The sequence below is a fragment of the Panthera pardus genome, unplaced genomic scaffold, assembly GCF_024362965.1.
Source record: "Panthera pardus isolate Hobbes unplaced genomic scaffold, ASM2436296v1 HiC_scaffold_15, whole genome shotgun sequence".
Lineage (NCBI taxonomy): Eukaryota > Metazoa > Chordata > Mammalia > Carnivora > Felidae > Panthera > Panthera pardus.
The window spans coordinates 24,291,883-24,306,186 of NW_026526710.1; the positions used below are offsets into that span (position 1 = coordinate 24,291,883).

Genomic DNA, 14,304 nt, shown 5'->3' on the forward strand with positions numbered 1-14,304 from the left:
CGCTCTCCGGCCTTTTGTTAGGGAGGCGGTGGCGCGCGCGTCAGCGTCAACGCCCGCGCTTGCGCACTGAGGGCGGCCTGGTCCTTTGCGGCGGCGGCTGAAGAGCCCGGAGGCGGCTCTAGCACCTGATCTGTCCGCCCTTCGCCGCCCGGTCTCGGCTGTTCTCGGCTCGGCAAGGCTCGGCTCCTCCTCAGTCCTCCCGATCCCTTGCAGCTCGGCCTCGGCCGCCCGCCTCCGCCGCCGAAATGATGATGATGGCGCTGAGCAAGACCTTCGGGCAGAAGCCCGTCAAGTTCCAGCTAGAAGACGACGGAGAATTCTACATGATCGGCTCTGAGGTAGCCCGCCGCGCGTCCTCACCCTCCCCAGCCTCGGCCCCGCGGGAGCCTCGGGGCGGGTCTGCTTGCCGGGAGCGCGCGTCTCCATTCATCGCGGCGGGCGGGCGCGTGCGCGCGTTGCGTCAGGGCGGGGTGGGGCCTGTCTGGCTCCGCCCCGCGCACGTCGGCTGTCTGGGATTACTTACTCATTTTGTCTTGGTGGGGGTCGCCCATTGCTGCCAGGGCTTAGGGCACTGCGAGGAGCCACTGGTTCCATCCTGAGTTGGTACAGCTCCAGCCAGCCGCAGAGAAACGGGATGTTTCGGTTAGCCCCTGGGGCGCCTGGAGGAGAGATTTTGGAAGCTTCGCTTGTATCCCTCCTCCACTGCTGCGTTTGGGATCGTGAAATCTCAGATTGAAAACATGGGGTTTACTGATGTCTCATCTCGCAAAGTGTTGGTTGCTGTTACTTACCAATGAGGAAATAGGGAGGAGGATGGATATCCTGTTTTGGGTGGATAAGGCCCCAGTCCCTGAGCTAGATCAGTTCAGAACCAGTTGACGCTTTGGCTATCTTGAATTTAACTCAGAATTATGAGGAAAGGATTCTAAATATCTTTGATTCTTGACCAGAAGTGACAGCATTTTTATGAGTCAGCTGAACAGCTGATTTTAGGAAAACCCTACACCTCGTCCTTCAAAGGGGAGTTTGTACTAAGTCTACTGTTTTTCCAGGTTGCTTCAAACTACCCCTTTTTGATCCAAAAGCAATCCCCAGCTAGTGTATATTCCTTTTTTTTTTTTTTTTTAATTGTGGGATATGCAGTTCAGATGTGCAAATACCAAGCTGTAGAGTCTTTCCTGTATAATGAGGTAAGTGCCAATCCTGGAGAGCTAAAGCAGTTTCAGAATGCCCAGCGTTGTCTTTCCTTGTAGTGGTGTTCAGTATCCTATGCCAACGTTTCATTCTTTTTTTTTTTTTTAATAGTTTTTTTTCTCCCCTTCACAACTGAACATAGCATGAATGAATGACCCCCTGTGGTTCCTGACTTGTTTTAGTTGGATCAGGTTAGGATACCACTGTTGTCAGTAGTATCAGGACTTTAGTGTTTCCGTTTTTCACCAATTTTTATAAAACAAAAAGGGCAGGATGCAATACGTTTTTCATGTTATGACATAAATGCTGCTCTTCAGATATTACCGGGGAAGTGGAGTCAGTGCCTATCCATGTGCCACAGCTTGGAATCATCCTCATTGACCAGTAGGAAGCTGCCTAAATGTAGGATAGAAGGCACTTGAGGAGTTCCCAAATGATACTGGGCAGATTGTTTAAAGAAGCCTTTAACCGATCTAATGGACAGGAAAAGCAGTCAGTTTGGCTTTGACTTTCAGTGGGTGCTACTTTTGAGAAGGAAGCTTTCATTTATTAGGTGGAGTATATTGAGAGGGAGCATGTAGCCAGATGGGAAGAAGAGCTGTCTGTATCCTGGTAACTTTTTTCATGTGTGGAAGATGCTTAGACTTGATGGCCTCAAGATCTTCCCCGTAACATGCCTTCGTTTCTAGAAGGCTAATTGCAGTCTTCTCTTTCAGCCCTGTTGAGTAAGAACAATTGTCCTGAGACCCAGTCTATAGAGTCCCACATGGGAGAGGGGAGAGACATCTACTCTCTTGGGCCAGGCTGAACCTCTGGAGGTCTGAGAAGGGTTCAAGATCAGGAGGCTGACTCTTGATAACCAGAAGCTCCTGTGACAGTGTTGGGTGGTGGATGGCCTGCAGGTCCCTTCCCCTTGGAAAACAGGCACCATATTCAGAGAGGTGGGTCAGCCATAGCAACACATCCAGTGCCCCCATGCCACATCTGTGGAGCAGCTTTGGGAAGGCATTGTGTGATTGCAGCAAGTGCGTGTGTCACTCTTCTCCCCCCATCTGCAGGCAGCTGTGTTCACTAAGCCAGAGTCACAGAGCTGAGAGGACCCTAAGAAATCCCCAGGTTCACACCTTCATTTTACATTTGGGAAACAGGTCCAGAGAGGGCACAGGTTGGTTTGGGGGAAACCCAGGAAGGCAAGCTCCAGTCTCCAAAGTTCAGGGGTCTTGGGAAGGATCTAGGCGTCCTGGAGCACTATAGGACCTGCGATAAGTTTATTTATTTGAGAGACAGAGTGTGTGTGAGCAGGGGAGGGGCAGAGAGAGAGAGAGAAGGAGAGAGAGAATCCCAAGCCTGATGTGGGCTCGAACTCAGCAAAGCCTGAGATCGTGACCTGAGCCAAAATCAATAGTTGGACAGTTAACCCACTGAGCCACCCAGGCACCCCTGTGGCCATTCTTCTGTTAGGCTGTTCAGCAGCTCTGGTTGTCGATCATAAAAATCTTTGATTCATGAAAAATGGAGAAACACATTTAATAAACATACTGTGCTGGGTAGGTAAATGGGAAAAATAATAGAAATGGTGCTTCGTGGGGCAAAGTTCAGAATTGCTCAGCATTTGACAGGTGAGTAAGGAGACCCAGAAAAGGGAGGTGATTCCCAGTCACAGGTGGAACCAGCACGTGGCACCCAGTCCACTGGCTGTCCTTTGCCATGTGGTCATTTTGACTCGAGTGGTCATTTTTGCAATGTCAGTGAAATAATTGAGTTTCTTTATAAAAACTTTGAGACTAGGTTTCTTTTCATTAAAGAAGTTATACTTTGAGTATCTGTTATAGATAAACCGAAGCTATTGTTTGAGGCAATAGTGATTTATATAGCAATCTGGTGATTGCCAGTAAGTGTTTTTTAAACTCTCGGAAAATTCTTTTGGTGTTCCTGGTTTGAGTTTGTTACTAAACAAAGCAACAGGGGCCATGGGGGAAATTATCCTACATCTGTCTAAAATTAAAAGACCTTTTTGGTGTTTATGGCATCATAAAAATATCAAAGTCTTGTTCTTAAGATAAAAGAAAGTCAAAGGGGCCTTACATTTCTGGAAAGTGTTCGGGATCCTTAGTTTAAAGTCAGAATCACTTTGAGCGTCTCAGTGAGCTCTGGGGGTCTGCCCCAGAAGCTCCTGGTCAGGCCTTTTGGAACTTAGCCCTGTCGTTAGGATGCAGATGGTACTGCCCCCGCCTAGAGAGGCAGATGTGGGCCAGATGTGCACTGCTATTGAACCCTTGATGTCAGCAGAATGTGTTTCTATGGCTGCAGAAAGCCTGGTGCCTGGAGGCCAGCTTGTGCTCTGTTACTCAGTCGGCAGAGCCTCTGCACCAGGACCCTCCCTTTCTGCATCAAGATGTGACCCTCATAATGAGCCTTCTTGCTTTACCCATAGGTGGGAAACTACCTCCGTATGTTCCGAGGTTCTCTGTACAAGAGATACCCCTCACTCTGGAGGCGACTAGCCACTGTGGAAGAGAGGAAGAAAATAGTTGCATCGTCACATGGTAAAAAAACAAAACCTAACACTAAGGGTGCGTCTTCACGAGGGTTTGTAAACCTGTTTCAAAACCACTCGCTTATGTCATGAAGTTAAAACGTTTTCACTCCAGAGTGTCTTCACTGCAGCCCTGACCTTAGCGTGGCAGGAGCACGTGAGGGGCAGAGTCGCTGCAGAGCACGCTATGCAACTCAGGCGACAAAGCAGCTTCAGGTAGCCAGGGGTCCTTTGTCAGGTATTTTCAGCAGGGCCAGGTGGGGGGGGGTGTGTGGGGGGGGGGGAGCGTGAGGGGGGCAAGTCTGGGACAGTAATGGGTGCTGTGAAGACATGTTGGTCTCAAAACGTTTTAGGAATGCTGTGATGCTCTGCCATCTGCCGTGGGCGTGTCGCCATAGTCACCCTCCATGCAGCCCGAGTGGCGGGTGGTGGCCCCAGCTCCCACTCCCCTCTGGGGCTTTCACCGCTTTGCTTCCCAGAGCACCTCCATCCCGTAGCACTTCGTTCTGGCAGCCAGTGTGCTAGAGCTCATGTGCATGTCCCTGCGTGGTGTGCCTGAGGTGTGTGCCTGGGGCTTGGCGGGTGAGCTGCCTGATGCTAGAGAGCCAAGTGTGCTTTGGCTCTTCAGAAGATGCTCTTCAGATGCTCCGAGGGCTCCATCAGGGGAGTCTCACTGTACATTTTGGTTCGGATGCTATGCGATGTTTGGCAGGTGGCGAAACTGCTTCGACTCGGCTGTGGCCCCTTACAGAGAGCTGCCCTGGGCCTGGGTGAAGACTCTGCCTGAAGCCTTGTGTGTGTGTGTGTGTGTGTGTGTGTGTGTGTGTACTTCACAGTCTGTCCTGTTTGGTTGTGTCTGTAGGTATTGCTGTGGTCTTGTCCACTGTGGGCAAAGTAGTGGTTCTTTTAATGCAGGAGCCGGGGCCTCTTTTTTTATCTGCTGCTATGACATTGCCACTCACTCGCTTTAAAAAGTCTCCTTTTTATCCTCCCTCTGTCCCCCAGTGGAGCACCAGTCACTAACGCAGTGAGTTCCTAGCTTTGCTTTCCCCTCTGCAAGCCTCAGGTGAAGTCTCAGTGACTCTTCTGCCTTGTGCTTTGGAGATACCTTCCCCATAACCGGTTTGTTTCTCCAGGAGAAGCCAGTCTGGACCTGCAGACAGGTAGCAGCTCTTGACCGAGGTTCCCTAGAAGAGCTGTGGGTCGAGTTGCCTAGAATCTGTCCTGCTTCCCAGATAGCACGTGTTGACTGCACGGTGCCGGGAATTCATGTTGGGTGTGAGGCAGCTCTTTGTAACTCTCTGGGCTCTTGTTTTAAAAGAAAAGTATTTTTCATCTTTCATTCCATCTCTCCACTTTGCTTCGTGTCATGGATTGCAGTTGGTGTCAGACCTCTTCCCACTGGTGGTATCACTCTGGAGCCCCCCCTTTTCCCCGTTGGCCATGCTGCACTGTAGCTGCTGCTGCCCTGTGCCCGGAGCCAGTGCTCCTGGGACAAATCAGTGCAAGTAAATCCCATCGGAGTGTTTTCTCAGTAGGACCTCTAAAGCACTCGGTCCAGATTGCCCTTTTGGAAGAGGCCAGCATTCAGCAGTAGTAAGGTTGACACTCGCTTTTCCCTCCTGCATGTGAGGACCTCGATGTGCTGCATCTGCTGGCTGCTGCTTCTTGCTGCCCCACCAGCAGGGTGACCGCAGCGGTGTCTCTGGTTACAGATCATGGATACACAACCCTGGCCACCAGCGTGACGCTGTTAAAAGCTTCAGAGGTGGAAGAGATTCTGGACGGCAATGATGAGAAGTACAAGGCCGTCTCCATCAGCACGGAACCCCCCACCTACCTCAGGTAATGTACTCCCAGCCAGGGCGTGCTCTCAGGATAACACCCACAGATATTTTTCTCATACCCTAGAACTAAGTTGCGGTTAAATTGAACCAAAATACCTTTAAACACTTCACCTGCTGTGCTTACAAATTGTCTTAGCCAGATTGCCAAGTTTCTTGTGTGTCTGTGGAATTTCTAAGACACGAAAGCCAAGTCTTGGGTTCTGGAAAGTCATTAGAAGTGGTTTGAAAGTGGGACTAATCTATCAGAAAAATGAGTGGCCCAGATAAACTCCCAAAAGAAACGAGCAATAGATCTTAGTGTGTGAGCTTAGAACCTTTAAAAAAGAGTATTTACAGTAATAATTAGACAAGTAATTGAGAGGTGATTATGTTGTAGAGTCTGTTCATTCAGATTTATTTTTTAAATTTTTTTCATTTTTTTAAAGTTTATTTATTCTGAGAGAGAGCGAGGGCACACGTTTGAGCAGGGGAGGGGCAGAAAGAGGAAGAGAGAGAGAATCTCAAGCAGGCGCTGCACTGTCAGCACGGAGCCTGATGTGGGACTCGAACCTATGAACTGTGAGATCATGACCTGAGCTGAAACCCAAGAGTCAGACGCTCAACTGACTGAGTCACCCATGTGCCCCTTTTCGTCATTTTCATAGGTAGTTTTCTTTGGTTTTGATTCATTCAGATTTATAAGAAAAACCTGGATACCCCAATAGCTAAATAGGTAAAGGGTGGGCCATCCTGGAAGCATAAGGAGTAAACAAATAAGGAGATGATGTTTGTCCTCGTGTAACATTAAGAATTCAAAGTAAAACAGATAAGCAACTATCGACATAAAGAGTTGGGGAAGATACAATAGAGCTGGCACGCAAGCACCCTGCACAGGCTTTGGTACACGGGCATGGTCATGACATCAAACCTGTTTTCATTGTCTGACCCATTAATTTCACCCCTAAGAATCTGTCCCAGACAAATAACTTCAAAGAACACCACCACCAACAGAAACTATTATATGGTAGGAGGTAGCATTGTGAGTAATAATGGACAGTATGGAGCCACTTGAGTGTTCAGCCTTAGGGAGAGGCTGACTGAGTGAAGATACAGCCAGCTGAATAGACTAAGGTATTACAGAGTAGGACATAGACCAGGATAGACTAGATCTTGGAAGCAGGTAGACTGGATAGATAGGTAATTGTTTATGTCATAACTAAGTAGACTCTGTGGCAGCCAGAAATATGGTTCGCCTGAGTGATGTGCAGAATATCTAGAATGAGTGCATTTACATGCACAAAACCCCGGGGGCACTGAGGAGGAGGGAGAGGAGGGTTATTGTTTCGAGTGATGTGGCTATGGAAAAATCATTTCTTTCCAGATTTTCTTTCAACTTTACTATTGAATTGTTTTCATAATCCTCCCCACAACCCCCATGTAAAGGTGGCCCACATCCAACTTGGCCAGTGTTATAGATGTGTGCTCTGCAGATTCCTCTTTCCCCAAGGGATGCGGTAAGAACATAAGGATGGCTAGACTTTCCTAGGGAAGTGGCAGAAGGAAGTGATGTACATATGGCTGGGGCTTTCAAGTCTGCACATGTCAGCCAGGAACCTTTTATGGGGCAATAAACACTTCTTGATGATCGTGTCATATGAAGAACAGCTGACGCAGGAGAGTACTGTTACCCCAGAGGTCAAAACTACATTGACAGTTGGGCATTGAGGTTCGCGAGAAGCTGCTTTCATGGGCTCTGTGCTCAGGAAGCGCCTTCCCACTGCCCAGTCAGCCCCACAGGAGGACCAGCACCTCCCCTCCTCATCACTGGACAGGCTAGGCAGAGGCTGGATGTCCCCCTCCCTTGGGCAGACCTACTTGTAGCAGAAGAAAGGTTGAATTATGTGACCCAGATTCTCGGATTTGGTGTATGACATACTCACTGTGTCTGACAGAACTTGCACTCTACTTGAGATAGTTACCTGACAGAGGTTTGGCAGAATAGCCCAGGCCTGGTTATGAACTAGATCACTACAGAGATAGGGCAGGAGTTTTTAGGGTGGAGGGGGAGCCTCAGTGCCAGCTTTAGGAGGCTCAGAAAAGAGGTGGCAGTCTAGACCTTAGGTTCCCAGATACGGGCCCAGCTACATTGACATCACACATGGAAGTTGTAAAGAACCCATATTCCTGGGCTCAGAAAAGAGGTGGTGGTCTAGATCTGAGGCTCAGAAAAGAGGTGGTGGTCTAGACCTGAGGTTCCCAAATATGGGCCCAGCTACATTGGTATCACACATGGAAGTTATAAAGAACCCATTTTCCTGGGTCCTCTCCAGAGACAGGAGTCCCTTGGTCTAGGTGGAGCTCAGAGCTTTCCTACTTGAAATTTCGCACTCTGAGGGAGTCTGCAGCCAGGATTCAAAACCACTGGCCCAGTAGCTCTAAGCCCTGCCCAGATTAGTTCCAAGTTCCTCCTTTTCCCAGGCCTCTGGTATTGGTAAAGCTGGTCATAAGATCTGAGCAAGACTTGGGTACAGGAGACTTGATTGAGTCCCAGCATTTACAGTTTGGTACTGTAAATCTCTCCCTGCCCCCACCCTCAGTCAAGGGGTGCTCTGGGACCACAGCATCTGAGGTGCAAGTGGTCACAGCTTTAATTTTTTTTTTTTAATGTTTATTTATCTTAGCGAGTGAGTGGGGGAGGGCAAAGAGAGAAGGAGACACAGAATCTGAAGCAGGCTCCAAGCTCTGAGCTGTCAGCACAGACACAGGGCTTGAACTCATGGACTGCGAGATCATGACCTGAGCCAAAGTTGGACACTCAACTGACAGCCACCCAGGCACCCCAGTGGTTCCAGCTTTAGAAGAGAAAAGAGTCAAAGAGCCTGGGGCCTGGGCAGGTCATGGCCACTGCTTCTGGTCCTCACCACCACATGGAGAGAATGACTGCAAGCCACATCTCCTCATCCCTTCTGTGAGGACAGTGAGGGAAGGGAAATTGAGTGGTTGCTGTCACATCCTTTAAACTGTAGCAAACAGTTATGGAAGGAGATGTGGTACAGGTGTTGGGGATGTAAAAGTGAATGACACACAGCTGCTGCCCTTACAATGCTCAGACTTGTTAGGGAAGGCAGCGTCCGAGGATGATAAAATGATGTGCAGAGCATAGTGGGAACCCGAGCGCTTGCCTTTCAAAGCCAGCACTGGAGCTTCAGATTAAAAAAGCCTTTTGGGGGGTGCCTGGGTGGCTTGGTCAGGAGAGCATGTGACTCTTGATCTCAGGCTTGTAAGTTCGAGCCCCATGTTGGGTGCAGAGATTACTCAAAAATAGAAATCTTTAAAATAAAAAAGCCTTTTGGTATTTTCCTAGTAGTAAAAGCAACCTGTAATTTGGACAGAAGAGTGAACCCTTGATGGTATGTGGGTTACTTAAACTACTTTGAGCCTCACTTTCTAGAAAGTTTTTACTAACCCAGCTTCTCATACCCTACTGGTCTGGACCCCTGCAAGGCAGAAGCATTATTGAAGTGTTATACTCTGGCTGGCCCATATATCTAAAAGAATGGTCTGATCTTGTCTCTCCCTTCTTCAAAGTCCTTGGGGACTCCCAGCTGCCTGCTGAGTACAGTCATTTCTCATGGAGCACACCTGCCCCTAATCGGGACCCTCTCCATGTCCACCTCTCCAGCCCTAGTTGAGGCAACAATCTATCCGTGCTTCCTCTCTTCTGCCGGCCATGCACTTCCTGAAACACCCTCCCCATTCCAGTTGTTCCCCTACCCCCATCCCTAGTGAGCCCCAACTCCATGCTTAAGGCTCTACTCCAGGGTCTGCTCCTCTGGGAAGCTGCTTCCTTGTGCACATTCTCCGCAAGAAGGGAGAGTGCATTCATGGAGTCATGCCTGGCACATAGCATGTTACACTGTGACTTGTGCACTGGGCTGGGGGCTGCTCTGCTGTGTTGGGGTCCCCTCTGTACCCTTCCCCTAGCCTGGGTGCCTGTGAATGGGTGCCAGTGGGCGCCTGAGGAGTAGACACGTACAGAGTCTAGGGTGCGTAGTGCTCACCACCGGCGGGGGTGCAGTGGGCATCCATTGACCATGACTTAGAGCCTGATGGCCAGTATCGGGCTCCTAGACTGAGCAGGGGCATTTCTCACGTCTCTCCAGGGAACAGAAAGCCAAGAGGAACAGCCAATGGGTGCCCACCCTGCCCAATAGCTCCCACCATCTGGATGCTGTGCCCTGCTCCACGACCATCAACAGGAACCGCATGGGCCGGGACAAGAAGAGAACCTTCCCTCTGTGGTGAGCACGCCTCACCCTCCACTGATTCTGCCTCAGTCCTCAAACATGTTTTAGCCTCTTCCTCTCCTCTGCCTTGACCTTGTGTTTCCTAAAACACGCTGCCTTCTTGAAACTGTTCCCCCTTGGCTTCTAGGACAGCTGGTTTCTGGCTTGCTTCAGTTCCGAGCTCTGCCTGCTTTAGTGTCCCTGCTGTCTCCTGTTTCCCAGTGTCTCCAGTGCTCCTGGAAGCACTGGAGATCTTATCTTGTGGTTTCAAACGCCATCCCACTGAGACCCCACCGTTAGTTCCCTGTGGCTGCTGGAGCAGATCACCACAAATGGGGGGCTTAAAACAACACAAATCTATTTCTCACCGTTCTGGGACCAGGAGTTTCCGTGCAGCAAAATCAAGGTGTTGGCCAGACCCCACTCCCTCTGGAGGCTCTCGTGGTGGGGCGGCGGGACAAGCTGTTCCCACCTCTTCTGGCTTCTGGTGGCTGCCGGCATTCTGTGGCTTGTGGCTGCATTACCAGCATGTGCCTCAGTGGCCACATGGGCTCCTCCTGTGTGTGTGAAACTGCCCTTCTCTTAAAGGACGCTTGTGTTGTGGTTTAGGGCTACTTGCATAATCTCCTCCTAAGATCCCTAATTACATCTGCAAAGTTCCCTCCCTCCCTTTTGCCATATAATGGTCACAGGCTCCAGGGATTAGGACTAGATATCTTTTGGGGGGCATTTTTCAAGTTCCCACCCCACTATCATCTCTGCAGCCTAGCCTCACCCCTACACGCTGTCCTCAGGTATCTCACACACTGCTTACAGATTCCTCCATCCTGGGACATAGTAATCCCATCCTTCCTGCGCTCAGGCCAAAACCCCATGACTCTTCCTCCTTCTCCAGCCACAGAACTGGTCTCAGCAAATTCCTACCTTCTCAGCCTTCCACGTGTCCAGAGTTGGACCACCCTTGGCCAGCTCCTCCTAAGATGTGGGCCCCCTCACCCAGGGCAGATGGCTCCTCTCCTGGATGCAGGTCTTCCAGATACCCCGTCACATGCCCACCAGGGCTGGAGTCCGTGTAGTGGCCCCTCCCCTCTGGCCTAATCCCCTGCCACTGTCACTCTGCATCAGTCATGTGAACCTCTTCTCTGCTTTCAGAGCCACCCAGAACACCCAGAAGCTTCTGCCTTTATAGTTCCCTCTGCTGAGAGCTCACTCCTTGCCAACATCCGCATGACTGACCCCTTTTCGCTCTTCCCTCCCTTCCTTCCCTTCCTTCCCTTCCTTCCCTTCCTTCCCTTCCTTCCCTTCCTTCCCTTCCTTCCCTTCCTTCCCATCCCTGGCTGACTGTCACTTCTCAGAGCTGCCTCCCCTTTGGTAGAATGGCTGCTCCTGTCTCTGGCACTCCTGTCCCTTTCCCTGTCCATGTTTCCTAGAGCATTGGTGTCTGGCATGCAGTGTGCTTTCCTTGTTTGTCATCTGTGTCCCTCCCAAGAGTAATTCTCAGCCTGCTTTATTCCACTGACACCTTTAGGGTCCCCTTGCCCTCCAACGTTCCCTCCATCTCTTCCCCGGTGTCTTCCTTCTTTGTCTTCCTAAAATACAGATATGACCACGGGACTGCCTTGCCCTGGGTTCTCCTGGGGCTCCCTCATGGGAGAGGCTGGATCCTGTAGCCCAAGATGGAGAAGTGTGGGCACTGGGACACCCATGCTACTCCCCGCCCCCGCAGTCTGCACCCCATCTTCTGTGCTCTGGCTGTGCTTCCTCAATAGTTCCTCACCTCTCCTGCACCCCTTGGCTTTTGCTCAAGTATTTCCTCTTCTGGAGATACCTTTTCTTTCCTAGTTACCAGTGAAAGTTCTACCTGCTTTGGGGCTTAAATCTTCCTCTTAGGGTATGTCTAGGTCATATCCCACTGCCTAAGGCTGCAACTCCCTCTCCCTTCCCTGTGTGTCCTTGAAGTATGGAGCACTGCCTCTGTGACCCCAGGACCCCTGCTTGCCTCATCTCTGCTGTCTCAGCCCTTAGCTGACAAGTCCCCATAAAAAGTGGGCTTTTCCCCTTCGGCCAGGTTTGCAGTGACAGGCGGTGCAGGGAGGGAAGCCCTGAGCATGGAGACCCATGGCACTCCTGGCTGACTGTGCTGCCTCTTCACTTCCAGCTTTGATGACCACGACCCAGCTGTGATCCATGAGAATGCCTCCCAGCCTGAAGTGCTGGTCCCTATCCGGCTGGACATGGAGATCGACGGGCAGAAGCTGCGAGATGCCTTTACTTGGAACATGAATGGTACGTGGGAAGCTGGGCTCTGCATGGCCCAGGCCCAGCTGCTGTGTGAACAGACCTTTTTCTTGCCTGTTGCCTGCTGTGCTGGATCCTGGACTCTAGGTTCAAATCCTGCTTCTGCCACCGTTTCCTGTGGGCTGAGCCCGTGAACCTCAGGTTCCTCCCTCCCCCAGTGAGATTGGGGGGTCAGGGGTCAGCCGTGATGCAGGCTGTCGGTCCACAGAGCTCGATAATGACCTTGATGCTGCTCAGACCGGTTCTGCTGCCTGACCGCCTGCACACCACCCTTCAGCCCTGCCCACCCCTCTGGCCTCTCACGGTACCGCGTGTGCAGGCTTGTCCCTTGTCATCCCCATGAGGTCTGCCCTCACTCTCTGCTCTTCCTCTTTTTGTCCTCGCTCTGTAAGTCCCAGGTCAGATGGTTGCTCTTCCCTGGTTCCCAGAGTCCGAGCGTGACTCTGCAAATGAACCAGAGAAAGCACAGGAGACGTTCACCATAACACTTAGTTCTTATCCCATCTAGGAAAGAGGACTGTATGAGTGTTTATTGTTTCTTTTTTGTTTTCTTGAATCTTTCAGGCTTTTTACAACACATTATTTATATTCAGACCAAAACCAAATAACAACACCCCAAAGAGTATCATTTTTAAGTGAAGAAAAGTTTAGAATTCCCAGAACCTCACTGCTCCTAATAGTTTTTTTGCCAGTCACTTCCACATGCAGATGTATTTAACAGAGTTGTAATTGTAGTGCAAATACAGTTTTTCTTCACTTGTAAGTGTCTTCCTGTTTTCCTTGGTTTTCATAATTGGTGCACAATTTTCTGTTGAGTTGTGGTGCCTTAGTTTACTAGAACTCCTTCTGCTATTAGATGTTTCCATGGCAGAAAACATAACGACTTACAGCTTGTTTCTCCCACAGGGGATTTCCTCAGGGAGGAACGTGTGTGGTTGTTGATACGTGGTTGCCTTAAGCTTTCTGGAAGGATTAGGCTACTTCCTTTGGTCATCTCCTGGCACTTGGTGTGCCAGGCCTGAGTCCAAGGGCCTCTGCCGAGCCCTGGGAATGAGGCCTGAGAGCCGAGTGTCTGTCCTCCAGGGTTGACAGGTTAGCTGGCGAGAGAGGATGTGGCCAAAGGGAGATGTGGTGAGGGGTTTCCAGGAGGTTGTATTGAGTGTAGATAGGGCAGGTGTGGTGGTGATACTCCCAACTCGGGCACAGGACAGCTCATGAGTGCCAGGCCATGGCCAGTGCTGTACATCCCCTATTATACCACTCTGTGCTTAATCTCAGCAGGCCTGTGTTATAGTTAATTCATCTCTCTCTCTCTCTCTCTCTCTCTCTCTCTCTCTCTCTCTCTCTCTCTCCATTTCAACCCCTTAGGTCAGGGATCTTGTTTTTTATTGCTGCTTTTCTTAAGGCATTTGGCACAGAACCTGGCCATAGATCATAACATAGGAATTTAGTTGTTCAGATTGACTCATGTGTATTACCTTGTTACTTTCCTTTCAATAACACATAAAAAGCCCCAACTATTTATTTAAACTTCCACCCTATTCCAGAAGGAGTAAGGCATCTTACATGAGAACTCTTGGTACAAAAGAATAAAGCAAATGCAAAAGGTGTGGTTAGGAAGAATTGGGTGAAGGGGAAAATGGAACAAGAAGATACAAAATGAAGTGAGTGCTCTGGTTCATACTCACAGTTCAGTGGGCATATGTTGCTAGGGGAGGGCATGATGCTCGGCCCTTTAGAACCAGGCAGAGACAGGATGATCAGTTCTGCAGTTCTCAGCGTGGTCAAGGTGAGCAGCCGCTGGTGGCTCAGAAGCAGCATAATCACACATAGCATTTGAATTAGAGAGAAGCTTTCCCCCTGACCCTCAAGAAGTGGACACAGTATAATGCAGTGAAGACCTGCATCTGTCCAGGAACTCTGCCATGAGCTTCTCCAAGCTGTTCCCCAAAGGAGACCTTACATAACATTCCATATCCCAGTAAGTGTAATTTGGTCCAGACACTTGGAGAACCAAAATAATTTTGTTCTGTGAACTCTTCCTTAGTGGTATTTATGTGATTCTTGGGGTGCCTGGGTGGCTCAGTTGGTTAAGCATCCAGCTCTTGATTTTGGCTCAGGTCATGATCTCATGGGTTCATGCATTTGAGCCCCACATTGGGCT

General features: G+C 50.0%; 1 protein-coding gene across 2 annotated transcripts in view; it reads left to right on the forward strand.

Moving 5' to 3' along the window:
* The first annotated feature begins 55 nt into the window (after positions 1–55).
* The window catches only part of SMARCB1 (SWI/SNF related, matrix associated, actin dependent regulator of chromatin, subfamily b, member 1), a 34,387-nt gene continuing 20,138 nt past the window's right edge, over positions 56–14,304 (forward strand). The window contains exons 1-5 of one of the 2 annotated variants that reach the window (XM_019437422.2): positions 56–338; positions 3,629–3,767; positions 5,446–5,575; positions 9,720–9,857; positions 12,001–12,128. In XM_019437422.2, the coding sequence (XP_019292967.1) occupies positions 246–338; positions 3,629–3,767; positions 5,446–5,575; positions 9,720–9,857; positions 12,001–12,128 (628 nt within the window). In that variant the 5' untranslated portion in view covers positions 56–245. The remainder of the gene's footprint in view (positions 339–3,628; positions 3,768–5,445; positions 5,576–9,719; positions 9,858–12,000; positions 12,129–14,304) is intronic. The other variant, XM_019437423.2, reaches the window with a different exon arrangement.